This window comes from Haliotis rufescens, unplaced genomic scaffold (assembly GCF_023055435.1).
Source record: "Haliotis rufescens isolate VD_foot unplaced genomic scaffold, xgHalRufe1.0.p SCAF_7, whole genome shotgun sequence".
Classification (NCBI taxonomy): Eukaryota; Metazoa; Mollusca; class Gastropoda; order Lepetellida; family Haliotidae; genus Haliotis; species Haliotis rufescens.
The window spans coordinates 20,511,817-20,529,138 of NW_025964361.1; the positions used below are offsets into that span (position 1 = coordinate 20,511,817).

The window sequence follows — 17,322 nt, forward strand, 5'->3', positions numbered from 1 at the left end:
TAATTTAGTTACAGAACTCGCCGTAGACAAGGTAACTAAAAATACCATGGTTAATGCTCTTCGACACACAACTAAATATCGATGCGACAGGACAACTGCACACGTCAGTTGAACTGCGATCGAAGTGTGGTCGGCGCATAATTTAGTTACAGAGCAGTATACAAGGTAACTAAAAAATACAAGCAGTACTATAAAGTATGGGAAGACGATGCATACACCAAATAACCATAATAAAAAAGCCAAAGTACTGCACACAACAAAAAACCATAAGCATGCGTACATTCACCAACAGTTTTTATTGTAACCTGTTATCTGGCACGAAGTGTCGATCAAAAAGTCCAAAGTGAATAAAGCACAAATTCACTGTCTTTTCTGGGCGATCTGTTGTGCCACCACGAGTGGGCCAAACTGTTTGAGTCCTTCAACATCTTCTGTTGAGATATCTCTGAGATAATGCAAATCAAACACTGAAGTAGATCTCCAAAAGCAGCCCTCCATATAATAGCTTGCAGCGAACGATTACTGTGGAGTGCTAATGCTGAAGCTATGGCTCAGACTTCGTGCGGGTGAGGAGGAGGTGGGAGGTGCGAGTCTTTGCGCCTCGCAAGCTCTGAGAATGACCGCTAAGAGAGAGTATTACATGTAATCTCTTTCTTTGCATTGGTTGAGAGCGGTATGAACAGCCATCGAAAATGTTGTCGTCGCTGTTCAGATCACTGCAGGTAAATACAAAGCACACGAACTGGGCACAGGGTGAGATCAGCGTGATCATGAGGGCCCATAATGGCAGACAAGGAAGGAATGTGGAACATTCTCGAATCTTGGCCAGGAAGTTGATTTTTTGCTAAAAAATCCCATCTGAGACCAAGATGGACGTTGCCATGGTTACGCTGATTGAACGTAATCCGACCGATGTCAATGGCATGTATTTCTGATACTCTCGCTGCCGTAGCCAGCGAGAGAAGGAAAGCTGTTTTCTGAGACAATAAGTCGAACATGACCTGATCTAGAGGCTCGTAAGTCTGACAAGACAGGTTGCGCAGAACGATATCGAGGTCCCAGGCCTGCGGTCGGAATTAACGTTACTGATCTTCAACCATATAGGCACGTAGAATCTTCTGCAACTCCAGTACTTTAGTGAGCTTGTCGCCCGTAGGAGATGGCACCACTGAAGCCAAAGCTGCCAGATAAGTTGAGATCGTCGACCCTTTCAGAGGCCGAAATGACCGGAGTGAGTGAGTGAGTGAGTATGGTTTACGACACTTTTAGCAATATTCCAGCAATATCACGGTGGGGGACACCAGAAATGGGCTTCACACATTGTACCCATGTAGGGAATCGAAACCGGGTCTTCGACGTGAGATGACCGGAGATAGACTAGGAACTCCGCCCCCTGTGGTGGGGTTGTTACCGCCGGGTTGAAGCCATGAGACCTGGCGAAAATGGAGAAAGTGGTCCACTTGTCATCGTACAGCTTACGAGACGTAACTCGATGTGCCAACGAGACAAGCGCTGCCCCTTTAGCCGAATACCCTTTCTTCATTAAAGAGGTCTTAACCAAACCCAGACGTGAAGCTGGAAGTTCTTTATTCCCGGATGCAAGTCGTCGGTGTGAGGATGAAGAAGGTGGTCGTCTCGATCTGGCAACGGGAACAGTGGCGGATCGATGATCTGAAGAAGTTCCGGGAACCACATTCTGGTCAGCCAATGAGGCCTGACCAAAAGCAGACGTAAGTTGTCCGTTTGACGAACTGTCTCCAGTATCGATGGTATAAGCACTGTTGGCGGAAACGCGTAAGCGTCTAGACCCTCCCACGATATCGCTAGTGCGTCGTGGTCCCATGCCCGTGGGTCTGGAACCGGCAACTCGAATCAAGGGAGGCGGTTGTTGTAACGGGTTGCGAAGAGATCTACTTGGGGCAACCAGAGTCGATCTGTCAGCAGGTGAAAGACTGTCGGATGGATCATTCACTCCGTGGGGACGGCCTCGATGGCCTCGATGGTCTCGACAGGGCGTCGGCTATCACATTCTTGGCCCCCGGGATGTGGAGTTGTCCGACTGTATCATCAGCCGTTTCCGACGGAGTCTAAGTTTCCAGAACTCGACCGCCTGAATCACTGCTTCCATCCCTAGGCAGTTGACGTGGAGGACCTTTTCTTCTATCGATCACAGCCCAGCCGCGTGGTCGTCCCCGAATTGAGCTCCCCAGCCATCCAATGACGCGTCTACAAATAGGGGTAGTATGAACGGAGGCTCGCTCAATAAAGACGTCTTCGTAAACGTTCGAAGGCTGGAGCCACCACTCCAGATGACAACGTAGCTGCGCCGAAAGTGGAACCAGGAGGTTGGGAAACTCCAGCAATCTCTGCAGCAGACGAAGTTGAGACGACATCAGCGAGTCAGGTCTTGGGCCGATGTCAACAGACCAAGGACTTCCTGCCACGTGTGCACCGACGCCGGGGCATGTAGAAGTCTTGGAACATTGCTGACAATCTTGTCCCAACGGTCTTGTGGTACCTTGACCAGATTGACTCCCGTCTGGAAGCGTATCCCGATGTACTGTAGATCCCGAGTTGGTACCAAGTCCGACTTTTGAAGGTTGACAATCCGCCCGAGGTACCGTAGTAGACTCAGGGTGGTCCCTAACTCTCCTTGAAGGGCTTCTGTGAACTGGTGAGCTTGGAGCCCGTCGTCTAGGTAGAAGGCGACACTGATCGCCTGCCGATGGAGCCATTCTACGACCGTCTTCATGATCCGTGTGAAAATGCACGGGGCCGTAGAAAGTCCAAACGGGACGGCCGCCCACTGATATTGAATACCTTGGTATTCAAATCGGAGGTACTTCTGGAACTCGGAAGCTATTGGTACATGGAGATACGTGTCCTGAAGGTCTATCGAGATGAGGAAGTCGTTCGGTAATAATATCCGACGCAGAGAGCTGAGGGATATCATGGTGAATGTGTCGGGTTGTTGGAGGTATGTTGCGTTGAACTTTTTGAGATAGAAAATAAGCCGCATCTTTGTGGAGTTTTTCTTGGATACTAGAAAGATGGACGTGTAGTACCCCGGCGATGGTGTCGATGTCCCTAGGCGAAGTACGGCCGCCTTTTCCACCAACGAATCGATGGCCTCCGTCAGCCGATCCGTTGGTTGAGTGTGGAATATCGGGGATGATGGCAGTGGTGGCGTCGATCTCAGGCGTTGGGCGTAGCCTGTTGTCAAAATGTTCTGACGTAAGGGTCGTTGAGGAAAGCCCACTTGTGCGCTTAGTGATGAGTGAGTGAGTGAGTATGGTTTATCGCCGCTTTTAGCAATATTCCAGCAATATCACGGCGGGGGACACCAGAAATGGGCTTCACACATTGTACCCATGTCGGGAATCGAACCGGGGTCTTCGGCGTGACGAGCGAACGCTTTAACCACTAGGCTACCTGACCGCCCCACGCTTAGTGATGAAGTCTCCCCCCTACCGGTAGCACATCTAAAGGTAGTGTCACCGGGGGAGACTGCAACCAGGGAGACGGCGAGGGAAGGGTCCTCACTTCTTCCCCCGCTGGCTCTTTCCCCCGAGATTGGACGTTGCCATGGTTACGCTGATCGAACGTTATTCGACCGATGTCAATGGCCTGTATTTCCGATACTCTCGCTGCCATAGCAATAGCCAGCGAGAGAAGGAAAGCCATTTTCTGAGACCATAAGTCAAACGCGACCTGATCTAGAGGCTCGTAAGTCTGGCTAGACAGGTTGCGCAGAGGTCCCGGGCCGGCGGTCGGAATTTACTTGACTGATCTTCAACCATGAAGGCACGTACATTCTCGTTCGGTAACGTCGTCGTGGGGCGTTCGAAACCGGTACAGGTTGTATGAAGCCGAAATGATGATGTCACGCTCGGCTTCCCTGGAGTTCTTGTCCAGAACTTCGTTGGTACGACCGTCAAACAACTGTTGCGATGACCACGGGGCCCGTTACAGTGTCCGGCCATGACGATCAGGTAGTTTAGTGCAGTTGATGTTACCATGGCGACGTGCCGTAGTAATCTGGCCCGATACATATCGGGACTAGGCGAGGACATCCGAGAGGCTGTCGTCACAATCCATTGTCGACATCGATTGTGGAGGCTGAATGAAGGAGCTGGTGTACTGGTTGACGGTCCATGGAGCCCCGACGCAGTCAAATCCTTCTTGGTCGACGCCGTCGAGGCGGGGACCGCCGCCGTGATCTTGGCTATCAAAGCCGGGTCGATAGGAAAGTGAGACGAGGGCGTCATTCTGTCATTATCTTCACTACGACGCTGAACTTCCAGAAAATCCAAACGAGAACGTTGCACGTCCCCGTGGGGACGAGGGCTACGATCTCTAACTGTAGAAGTACTACGATCCCCATCGTAGTTATCGTCCGAATCGGACTCCCGACGACCACAAAGGCGATGAACGCCCTCGTGTCGTGTACTGTCTCTCGACGAGGCACTCGACCTGTCGTACCGACTTGAACGGGAACGACTTCTGTGTCCACTGTCGTCCCGCACGACGTCCCTATCATCGTTCGTAGGACGAGATACAGACAGACTGGGGACCGTAGTTCCCTCATGGTCCTCGTCAGCACCCGGTCCCATCGTAACTGGGGAGGCTGAGTGACACTCTCGATCAACCGATTGACGAAGATCAGTCGTGCGGGTAGTATCATCAGCAGGTGAACGGTCAAGTGTCTTGTAGAAAAAAGAAGTTGTGAGGCGGGTATTTATCAACTGATGCCATGGGTGTGGCTGACTAGCCACCCCCAGGGCCTGATGTGGAGGGTGCAAAGTCCAAGGATCCACCCGATGACCTTCTCTGCTTGTAGCCCTGGTCAGCAGTCCGCTTCGCCAATGCACGAAGATACAAGTTAAAGTTTATTGAAGACAGGTGCTCACATTCTTTACAACGTTTATCCCACGAACACGTTGAAACCCGTCCTTAATGATGCAGAAAGGACAAAACTTGTGAGGGTCTACTTAAGACAGTTTTCTTTGATACAAGGCACCAATGCCCGACATGTTGCCACGTGTATAATCAAGTCAAACAGTGAAACACGTGTTGAACACAAACAATGGATTACCAAGGATTACATTCTAGGAGTCTACAGGGAAGACATATTATCATTACTTTATTAGAACAACAACTGTAGACAAGTGATAAGTACTAGCAGAATACAAACTAGCAGTCTACCGCAAAAGCCTTTCTTGAGCGTCCAGCTAAGAGGCGCGCTGAGAGATTTGTGACATGTCATAGGGAGGTGTGTGCGCAACCGGACGGAAACAAGTTTAATGTTTACATTCCAGCTTCTGGCTTCCTTTTAAACGTGCGACTAGACGTGAGGGTACGAGAGATACCCAGTTGTACGACTGAAAACAGACTAAAACATGGTATATGCTATGAATGTGGCCCTTGATGTTAATCTTTTGTTTTTCAAACATGAACATTCACCAGTAACTTTCAAATGTCAGGTTGGTGTGACAAAAAAAACAATTTTCAATCGGCAAAAAAAAATAATTCAGTTTCCTGGTAATATGGTCAGTGTTCTGACAATAACAAACTTTTCTTTTTAAATATTAACTCAGATTACGCAAAATAAATTTACAACATACAAGGGTGTATCTCCCAACAAACAAATTAAGAAGTAAAATGATGTAAAATTGCTTTGAAGAAATCCTGGGTGATCAACAAAATGAAGATGTACAGAGGAGTAGCTACTGCAGCGATAGAGAGAAGGTTGAGAAGTTGAGGGAAGGAGTGTAGATCTAGCACTGCGGGTCAGCCAGCATCTCAGGAAAACGGGGACGTAGGTGATGGAGACTGCAGGCATATGACAAAGTCACACACTCAGCACCCCATTCACCATGTGTAACCACAGTTTAGTGGTTAAGGGTGGCGGGAACATATTACCTGCTGCCTACTGACATGTTTGTACAGTAACATCTACACACAAGATCATGTGGGAGGATTGGATGCGTACATAGCTGCCAACATTCACAAGTTGATCCATGCCCTCTACGTGGCTCAGAATTTTCACATGTCAACAAACCTACCCAGTGTAATCAAAACCAGTCATGCCCCTTGAGCAGAAGTATACCAATCAAATATACTCTGAAGGTCTGCAACCTAAATGCAAATGGTCCAATAACAGATTTTCCTCTTTTTATCACTTCCCTTCTTTCATGCGATGCATGGAGAACACGCAGAAGGCAAGAGCTTAGAAGGTAAAATAAATTTAAGTATCAGATCAATGAATGTGTCACAAATAAGACTGAATGCAGTTTTGTGCAGGTACATCGTATGAAAAGGTAGATTTCCAAGCAAAATACACTCCAACTTAATAAAAATCTGAAAACAGAGTTCAGCCACTCTGCTGCTTCCTTGGTTTTGAATTTTAATACAAATTATTTCAATTGTCTTTTATGCACAATCTTGACTTGTAACAGAACCTGGTTAAAAGTATACTTTATTTTACTGAGTCTTCAGTTGACTGACTGAACATTTAAATATCTTGATCCTCAATATTCAACAAATATTACTACTAGGTAGAGAAGATTCTCAGTAATATCTTAAGCCTCTTACCTAGCAGTTTTATGATCTACCTTGAGTCAGGCAATTGAATTCAGCTAGATACTAATTATCAACAAGCATTGAGCTGCCTTGAGCCTGATGATTCACTTCAGTTAGATCCTACTTATCAACGGTTATATCCCATTAGTTAGACGTCCCATTAGTTAGACGTCCCAATTGTTAGACATTTCTATTTAGGCAAAGAGGGAATATACCTACAGGTGTAATGGATCAGTCCTAATTAGATTAAAGTACTGAGTAGGGATAGGGGACTCACAGTTTAGGGAGTATAAATGTTATAATTTCGTTTAATTAACCTAAATTACCTTACTCTCAGCACAGGTTCAATAGGCATGAGATTAACTGTGTAAACTATGGAGTAGCTTAATTGTCTTACTGTATGATCAGTTGAAGGAGTTGAGTTTAGATTACGTACTCATCAAAGAAATAAAAATGATCTTGGGGTACGTATCATTATCAGTATCGATATGGATGGTTTAAGGAAAGTAGAGTACATCATCTCTCGGCGTGGAAGTGAGCAGTTGATATTAGATGGATATATTTACAACAGAAACCGCGAGAGGCAAACCTGCTCACATTCGAGATGTGTCGTCAAGACGTGCAATGGGAAATGTACGACTGTCGGTGACTTTCTTTGCAATCAGTCGGAACATAACCATCCGCCTGAAGATGAAACCAGAGTGAACTTTGTCAGCAATCTTCGTAAAAGAGCGCGAGAAGAAACCACACAGATGCAGGCATTGCACGAGGAAAGTGTAGTCTATTCTCTCTTGAAACCACAATTTGAATTAGAAAATTATCTGACGTCCCTACCCCTAAATAAAGCTATCCCTCTACTTTTATTTCGTACTTCATGCCACCACTTACCAATTGAAAAAGGAAGATGGAATGGGATACCTATTTGTGAAAGAAAATGTAAACTGCCTTTTATTGATGATATTGGAGATGAATTTCACTATATTTTTAAATGTCCATATTTTACTAAAGAAAGAATTTTGTATATCCCACCTACATATTCTAAAAGACCTAATATGATTAAATTTCAAAGACTTTTCACTTGTAAAGAGATATCTGTATTAAAAAACCTTAGTAAATTCTGTAAATATGTAATGCAAATTGTAAAATCTTCCGGCTAACCACAATCCGCAATTATAATGTGTATTTTGCTGTCAGTTTGTACCTCCTATGCCGAGGATCTCGGGCTGAGCGTAATAAAGTTCTGTTCTGTTCTAGAGGAGCAAGTCACTCAAGTAGATGAAGCCAGCATCCCAGTGATGCCATCATTTCACCAAACTGTATATAATTTATCAAATGTAAAGTGTCATTAAATGTTAAGTATAATATTAAAGTATCTATTTAAAGCTGCTTTGCTTTGTTTGTCAGATCTTATCTAGACTATTCCATTTTAAAGTCTGAGGTAACAAGCATAAGGGTTAGTGTGCACTCAACCGTTTAAAGTGTTGTTATAAGCTGTCTAACTATTGGGACGTCTAACTAATGGGAGGACACCTTATCAACTAGCAGACTTGTGAGCTGCCTTGAGCCTGATGATTCACTTCAGTTAGATCCTACTTATCAACTTGCAGACTTGTGAGCTGCCTTGAGCCTGATGATTCACTTCAGTTAGATCCTACTTATCAGCTAGCAGACCTGTGAGCTGCCTTGAGCCTGATGATTCACTTCAGTTAGATCCTACTTATCAACCAGCAGACCTGTGAGCTGCCTTGAGCCTGATGATTCACTTCAGTTAGATCCTACTTATCAGCTAGCAGACCTGTGAGCTGCCTTGAGCCTGATGATTCACTTCAGTTAGATCCTACTTATCAACCAGCAGACCTGTGAGCTGCCTTGAGCCTGATGATTCACTTCAGTTAGATCCTACTTATCAGCTAGCAGACCTGTGAGCTGCCTTGAGCCTGATGATTCACTTCAGTTAGATCCTACTTATCAACCAGCAGACCTGTGAGCTGCCTTGAGCCTGATGATTCACTTCAGTTAGATCCTACTTATCAACTAGCAGACTTGTGAGCTGCCTTGAGCCTGATGATTCACTTCAGTTAGATACTACTTATCAACTTGCAGACTTGTGAGCTGCCTTGAGCCTGATGGTTCACTTCAGTTAGATCCTACTTATCAACTAGCAGACCTGTGAGCTGCCTTGTGCGTTGTTTGTCTATAGACAACACAGCTGATGCTGCAAGTAGTCCCTACAAGTGCACTTACCTTCTTGCCAGCAAGAGGTTCCCTGGAGTAGTCTCTGTGAGCTGCTCCGTCTTTCTTCGTGCCGGTTGTAGGGAATATCTGAGCCAGCTCTTCATCTATAGATGGCAGTTCACAGGTCTTTACAGCCACCTGAAAGAGGACATACCTTGTTCCCGACTATCAGTGCTTGCTAGGCTGCACATGTAGTCCAACATAACACTTGTCAAACAGGGGAATATACATAGCATTGTAGCTACATACTTCGCTCAGGCCAAATATGTCTGTTTGGGATTTTCGTAGCCCAAGTATTGAAGCAACAAAAGGATCAAAATCTTCAGTGTTAACTCAATCTAATCATCTTGATCAAACTTCTATTCTGACATTACAGAAAGTGTTAATTCACTCCATAAAACACATACTCCTCTGTTAAACAATATTCTTTTTGTTGGACATAATCACTTTTTGGGTTTTTGTTATAAGCAGTCATAAAAATCTATTTTCCAAACTAAAGTATACAACTTCAAGCAAAATAGTATGGTCACATACTCAACATCAGGCAAAGAAATTGGACCAAGTGGTTGTGACAAAATAAGCTGCACACCACTGTAACTTTCAGAACCATAAAGTCTTTGACAGATGAGGGCCTAACCTAAATTTGATGAAGCAATTCTCATCATACTGTGTGAGCGTGAAGTTTATCCAGAAGGAGATTCCTCAAACTGTCTGTTAATGTCAAAATACAAGACGTCTGAAACAAGGCCACAATGGTGGGGACAATTCTACATCAGCTTACACTGGCGGGCAGAGCTTTGAGCGCATCCTCTATAGCTTCAATGGCCTCCTTAAAGCCGCGGGGGATTCTGGACGTGAGGCTGTACTTGTTGCGATTGTCGGCATACAGGTGAATGCTTTCTTCTGGGATCCATGCACTGCAAACACATTGGTCATAGTTTGTCATGGGATTAACAACAGTTCTGAAAGTTGCTCTTGGCTGGTGCCTAGGTAGGCTACTACTGCTGACCTTGCTGATGTTCCTGGTTGTGCCAATACTGTCTTTTTTTAAACCCTGGTTCCAATCAAAACACAATAAATTTGATAAATAAGATGGACATGATCAAATGTCATAGAATGATCCTGCAGTGTTGTTTCATACAGTTATTGAACTTTGAAATATGATACAACACTGTTCAACTTAATGTTTTAATATTATTTATATTCCTAAGGAACTTACATCTCAACAGATAAAATTCCCAAAAGAAGTTAGTAGCTAGTTTGTTTTGCTTCACATTGCAAATAAATACATGTATCTCTTCACTTATGTAACTTAAGACTGGAGTTTCTTTCTTCCCAAAATAGGAAAGGTTTGGGCACATGCTGATTAAGACTCAGCTGATAATTCCCAAACAAAGACACATGTGATAACTCCTCTATTTATCAACTATGCTATGGATAGAGACTTGAGACATGATAAATGACGGACGTGTAAAGAAGCTTATCCATCAAAGGATATACCCTATACACGGCCACCAGCAGTCCTATGAGCTCCCTATAGTAAACCTAATAATAACCCTAATAGTGAAACTGTTAATAATTGTACCATTACTCACTGCAGCAGAGGCCATTCGATCAGTAAATATAACATAGCTACGCGTTCAATTAAAAAGAACAATGAAGAACAAAGCATAATTTATTTCACGATAAAACATTGTTCTATCATGACGTCATATATGGAGATTTGAATATGTGCTCGCAACTTGATGGAAGTTGTATCTTTGACGATGTTTTTTGAGAGGGTAGGGAGTTGTTGCACATAGATGTAGCTGTGCAATGTAGATAAACACAATGCCGAAGGATCGCATCCAAAAGTGGAAGAGATTTGACAATCAGTATGAGGAGATAAGGTACAGATAATCAATGTAAAAAATGTGAAAATATCCGGAAAGTACCAAACTTAACTTTAATCTCCCTGCAGTGTTTTATTGAACAATAAACAACTCCCACTCATCCTTTATTTCTTAAATAAAGCAGCATTTGCCCTAGCCTATAAAAGCTGAGGGTCATTATGACTCCCGAACTGTGGTCTTTTGTAGGGGGTCTTTTAACAAAACTTTGAAATATATTTAATTTATAATCTAAAAAGTACTATGTTGTTTCACTAATCCTGCTTTTAAATAATGTTTAAGGTATTTATCTACAATCTATGCAGTTGTTAATCCAATTAAACTATTGGCTCCAATTTGTCAAACTGCTATGTATATACATGTATTATAACTCGTCATGTGACTCGCCAGGCTCGGTACAGAATGCAATAAAGCATAAACAACGCCTCTACTTGTTTCATTATTCTTAACCACAAAACATAATCTAGAACAGTAAAGAATTCCAATGACTTGTAAACATCAATATTTCATTCTGGGAGTCCAGTGGTAAGTAAGCCTGTTGTCTTGCACACGGAAGTTATGATGCTTCAGTTTAACATTTAAAATCAGAACTGGGTTTTGTCAATGTAATTATGCCTTAGGAAAATAAATTACAATTAAACGGGAAGAGATACTTGTGTTTTTTTATTTTTATGCTGCATATCTTTGGTCGTGAAAGACTTGAAAGTATATTTTCTTAGTAGGCTAGAAGGAGGAATTCCATGTGATGAAGCCATTCAGACTGACATAGACATGAATATTCTTTAGAATGCCTCTGTTACTATGGCTGTGGCATATGATAGTGAATAGTTAAGTGCTAAAGCAATTTTAGTCACAGTGACTGGTATCAGTATTTGATTCATCTGATACTGCCGTTGAATCGACGTATGTACCAGTGTCACCTTTTTTTTCCTGACAATATCATGATGACTTGCCAAGATGTGTTGTAACCGATTCTTGTCAGTGGCTGACAGCAAAATAAGGCACCCAACCAGGTAAATATTGAAACTTAATTCAAGAGCTTGCCAGTAAGGCTGTTCTACTTTTCGACACTGGGTTTTCCCGTATTAGAAGAGGCTTATATCGGTTGTATTTTATTGCCATGGGATATATCTGTTTTAAATTTAAAAAGTCCAACAGCACAGAGCAATTAAGTTATTGATTTTGATAAACTGAATGATCTCCATCACAACTGTCAGAATGGAAATATTGATATTGTGTATCCTATTCGATGTAATAAGTACCCCACTCTAATAAGCGTCCATGGCGATATAGGCAAATATATTGGCTAGTGAACAATCCCAATTAGCACCCTTTCCGGTTGATCAATGTACACAAGACTTATTCATTTGTTTATAATATGAATGGCCAATTAAATTCTGGAAAATATATCTATTCTGGAATATATATAACGCACAGACGAAATTTACAATCTTTCAACTCTGTTTTTTTCTCTCACCAAAATTATATTCTAATAACAGCCCCCTATTTCTAATAGGGCCCTGAGCGCTTATTACATCGAATACGGTATTTTATATTTACTCTGCATCAAATATGCAGGTTTTCTGCATCAAGGAAACCCCGGTATAGATCAGACAGGAAAAACATATACACCTGCCAAAAGTCTACATTTATTAAATCATAAGCACAGCATTGTTATCCTATTGGGATTTGACACAGTCATAACTCAAAATGAATTTGGTAATATAGGTGATTTTTGCTGTTTGACTCAGTGCATGATATCATTGATATGCAACTTATCTGGTCATCTGGCCACACTCACACAGCTAGGATCAATCCCAAGTCAAACCCATAACAGTCCTCTGTCAAAAGACAATCCACATGATCACATCACACAACATAGTTGCTGACACTTGGACTAATATATGTTCAGTTTTCAACATCTATATCCCTGCTGTGCACATAATATGATTTGGTGACACAAGACGTGTGCACTGCACATTTTTACTGTGTCAATACAAGATGATACACTTGCTAAAATTGTTTTGCTTGTTTTCTTAACAGTGAGGAGGTACCTGAATTATAAATATTAATGATGCATGACAATAAGAAAACATACAACTCTATGGACAACAACTTCTGGTTTATTGCATTTAGCAACATTTCGATGTAGATTCTTACACTGTTATCAATATCGTATCTTACACCAAAACATCATATTACACATTGCTAAATGCAATAAACCATAAGTTGTCTTGATTGTATGTTTTCTTATTTACTCACCAACTTCTAGAAGGCCAGTCAAACAGTTAGATACACAATGTTTCATAAACCTGCTCTGAAATATTTATATTCAAGTTTCCACATGTTTTGACATAAATGTGTATTGCATCTTGACCTGTATATGGTGCTATGTGTGATAACACTGCTGCATTGCTTGCCACTACAGTATGACAGCGTATGTTGAAGATGAGGGGCTGCAATGTCAGTGTGAGCCAAGCATCATGCACATGTGTGAATCAGTCTGTCATTTGTCACCAGTAGGTTGTTTGTTCTCTACACTTTACTCACCAATATTCCAACTACCAGGTATATGATTGTGGCCTGTTAATAGTCTGAACCAGACAATGTAGTGATTGATATAATGAGCAGCATCCCCCATTGTTGGGGTGTACACAATGAACCAAGTCTCCAAGCTCAACCACCATGTTCATTTAGCTGCCTCATGTGACATGACAAGCATAGGAGACACACTTAGAAAACTCCCGAAGAATGTATCACCATAAATATATCATGCTGGCATACTATTTTCTATTTTACACTGACAAGGCTTGGTGATTGACCAACATAACCAAAGACAGCAATCCAAATCAATGCTATGAGCAAGCAATACAATTAATACATACTAGTTCTCAGACCCAAAGAAAAAGACAAAATGATGTGGCTTCTTGTTGGATGGACGCTTCACCTCATCCTTGGGTTGGATGACCTGCAAAACACAAAACACACCATGATTAGTGCAGGAAAATCTTTCTGCATCTGTTTTTCAGCTGTATTACAGGCACAGTTTTTGTTTGACATCAGTATCACAACACTGTAGCTACAGTACAATCTGCTGAAACCCACTACATTCTAGAGTAGTTGATAAAGCAAGAACTATTTAAACAATGATACAAATTAAGACATCTGCAGGACATTTTTTTTAGCTGAATTTCAAATAATGTAAAACAATAACAATAACAAAATACATTTTTCCAAGATGTTCACGACAGTGTCAAACACTTAGCACTTCAAATCTGTTACTGGTCTCAGAACATAACATACAGAAGGATATCTCTGACCAGTCTCATTAAATGGACCCAATCAGTTGAAGCTGGGTATCCCTGCGAAGGACCACTTCTTACACTGAACTAAGATGCTGAACTCTACACAAGCAGCCTACAGACTGTATGATCCATCTTAGCACAGCAGTCGGATACAGCAATCACAGCAACACTCACATTTGTACGAGCTTGTCAGCCTTTTTTCAACCACTAATGAGATATGTAACTATAGAGGGTACTGAAAATAGGGTTGAAATCCATGAATGTCTTTTATACCTGGTGCAGGAAACTAGGAGAATAAATTATGGTAAACATTATCAATATAAAGTGTCCATCGAACATTTCAAACTCATTCTCTGTCATGAAAACTATTTTAAAAACTTGCTCCCAATGTTTTATTTCATTCAACTTTTGATACCACTCCTGTTTGGGCACATTTTCCTATCTGTAGATGTCAAAACAACATGTATTTACAGTTTCAGGATCTATATGACAAACTGATTTTGGGAATTTCCCTTTAGAATTTCAAATGAAATGAACCCGAAGAGACCTTTAAAGGGGATCAACTGAAGCCATTACAAAACCAACACATTCATGATACACAAATATATTTGGTTCATAGTTTACCATTTTACAATTCTTCTAAATGATTTCAAAACAGGCTCTGTAATGTATTACCTACAAAACTTCATCCTCCTATTTTCAGAAATGTGTCAGGGTTGAAACACAAGAACAATTGATAAATTGTCTTAACATGCTTCAAGGACCTGTGGATACATGTGACTGAGGTCCATGGCCATCTTCCTCCCCAGAAACTTACTGGTGCTCAGCATTATAAACAGTTATTTCCAGTTATTTTTTAGCTTCAATGATCATAGATACAGAGATGCTCAGTTACTGTTCTGTTGCAGCTGAGTACAGTTAATTTCAACAATTAAGTTCTTTGAATGATTTCTAGGATCAGTCTGTTACCGAACAATTCTCCATCAAGTCTCTTGATTGTAATAACTCCTGTGGGAAATTTATGTTTATGTGTAGAGGAAACAAGAATGTAGATTCTAACATACAGGATATTACTTTATTGGCCGTCTTCATATTTGCACATATGTTTTATTGGTCAGAACTTTTCATCTTGGGACAATTGAGGTTTCTACACTAACATTAGTGTCAGTTTGTAATGAGTGTCAGAGTTGGGACTTATGAAACTTTTAGCATATTCCAGAAACATCATAACAGAGGATGGGTCTGCCACCATTTCAACCACAAGGCTACCCCATAACCTCTAATCTCTAACTGCAGAAAACCCCAAACTAAGTTCAATTTGAAGAATCACACACATTTGTAAAATAGAATTGCCTACGTCTTAAATACATATATGTAATTTCAAAACAAAAAAACAAAAAAATCGCATCATCCTACATTAGGTAAAAACCATGGACAGTAGGTACTAATAGAAGCTGAGTTTAGGTAGACTGTCTTTGTATGACAAATATTTTATATATACACACCAGTGATATTGAGAGTATTAAAGATAGTAAGAACGTATATATTATTGTAAACTAGACATGAATGAAAACTATTCTCAAAATAACTGAAAAGATAATTCAAACTTAATATGAACTGACTGTATCAAAATACCAAGATACAAAGAGAAAAAAGATCAAAATATAACAGTGAAACCCATTTGACATCAGGTTGTTGGCAGGTGCTTGGTGTGTCGGTTAAGGGGAGATAACTGTGTAAGACAAAATATTTTCGTGTCGTTTTTGCTGTTTCTAGATGTAAATATACATTATGTTGCTTATGCGATAATGAAAAAAGACCCCTATTACCATATACAACAAGAAAAAATGAGTCTACTCGATGATCAGAGTGTAAATATGCGTATTCCGGTGAAAGGTGTTTGACACACAATGCGTTTGCCAGCAAAGCCCAAACCGCTGCCGGTATGGCTGTAAACTCACCCTTCCTGGCCAGGCCGGGAACCCCTTCATCTTTGCCCTGAAACGAAATCAGGGGAAACATAAATATTCTGATATGCAAATAAAATGACAAGCGATTCTCATATCGTATTTGTAAAATTCGCGAAAACTTACCACACAAGATCTCCAACTTTAAACTTGGCCGCCATCTTGTCCAGTTTCACATGGGCAGTATTGCATGATGGGACAAAAGTTGGCGTCGGGACTTTCGGATCGGGTCACATTGACATGAACAAGCAAACAATGAGAGACCCTTGGCTCACAGAGTTGCTGTATTTAATCAAAGCGTCACAGATATAATAAAATCAATCAATATCTACATTATTCTGTATAAACGGTTTTTTAAGGCAATGTACTTAAAAGCGGAAAAGATTATTTTAAACCCAATTTCCACCCAAGGCTTGATGTGGATGCAGTGTGTGTTATGATGTTGTGAGGAGGGGAGTCAGTGGAAATGCTACATGGGCGGGGGGGGGGGGGGGGGCTACAGTTGGGGGTTGGGTCAGCAAAATTTGAGAGGTGAGAGAATGGAGACGTGAAAACCTATGAAGCGGGTGGGGTTTTATCACCTTTAAAAAAAATTTAAGACACCATTTTATACATTAATGATGAATACTTATCAATTATCCCGTCAACAACTTTGTAATGTAAGATACAAATATCAACATTATGTACTGCTATTATCAGCGGTAACTAATAGGAATACTAAATAATGTTGCTGTGCGAGAAGCTCCTGCTGATAAGTAAGGGGACATAACTGCGAGACACGGTGCTCCTGATTTTTACCCGTACTACCCAGAACAAAATAGCGCCACTGTAGTAAATTGTATGAATGCATGCATGATATTTCCATAGATACATTCCAATCATCGTCTAATCGATCTTTGTCTATTCCTACACTGAATAGCTTCAGTGACAAAACGATTCCGTGGGTCTGATATTACAAAGTCAAGGCTGTCATATAATATCTACATAAGTAATTTTGCAAAGATTGTATATGTTTGAAAAGGCGTTTAGCTGCGGGCTATCGATCATGTGTTGCTTGTAGATAGTGATTGTTGTCTCAGAGAGTCTGCACTATGGCCAAAGGGAGGTAACTTTCGCAGCGAGGGGGAAGAGGTTGTTTCCGGCAAATTGGCATTTCAAGAAATTTTGATTCGAAGTGTTCACACAACACTTTGTACAACGTGCATAGTCCATCTAGAAAGTTCTACCAGGGTACACGTGTGCAGTATAGACCAAAAGAAGCGCGAAACATGCATGTCCTTCGCGCATGTCCTACATGCATGTCCGTAAAAGGCGACTATAGATGCTTGTCGTAAGGGGCGACTA

General features: G+C 41.6%; 1 protein-coding gene across 6 annotated transcripts in view; it reads right to left on the reverse strand.

Moving 5' to 3' along the window:
* LOC124139819 (putative oxidoreductase GLYR1) overlaps positions 1–16,163 on the reverse strand; it is a 107,023-nt gene extending 90,860 nt beyond the window's left edge. For 4 of the 6 annotated variants that reach the window (XM_046507170.2, XM_046507169.2, XM_046507168.2 and 1 more), the window contains exons 1-5: positions 16,105–16,148; positions 15,973–16,009; positions 13,592–13,674; positions 9,599–9,734; positions 8,827–8,955 (exon numbers count right to left, since the gene is read on the reverse strand). In XM_046507170.2, coding sequence (XP_046363126.1) covers positions 8,827–8,955; positions 9,599–9,734; positions 13,592–13,674; positions 15,973–16,009; positions 16,105–16,139 — 420 coding nt within the window. In that variant the 5' untranslated portion in view covers positions 16,140–16,148. Of the gene's footprint in view, positions 1–8,826; positions 8,956–9,598; positions 9,735–13,591; positions 13,675–15,972; positions 16,010–16,104 lie in introns of all 6 variants that reach the window. The other 2 variants (XM_046507166.2, XM_046507171.2) reach the window with 2 other exon arrangements.
* Between the last annotated feature and the right edge of the window lie 1,159 nt (positions 16,164–17,322).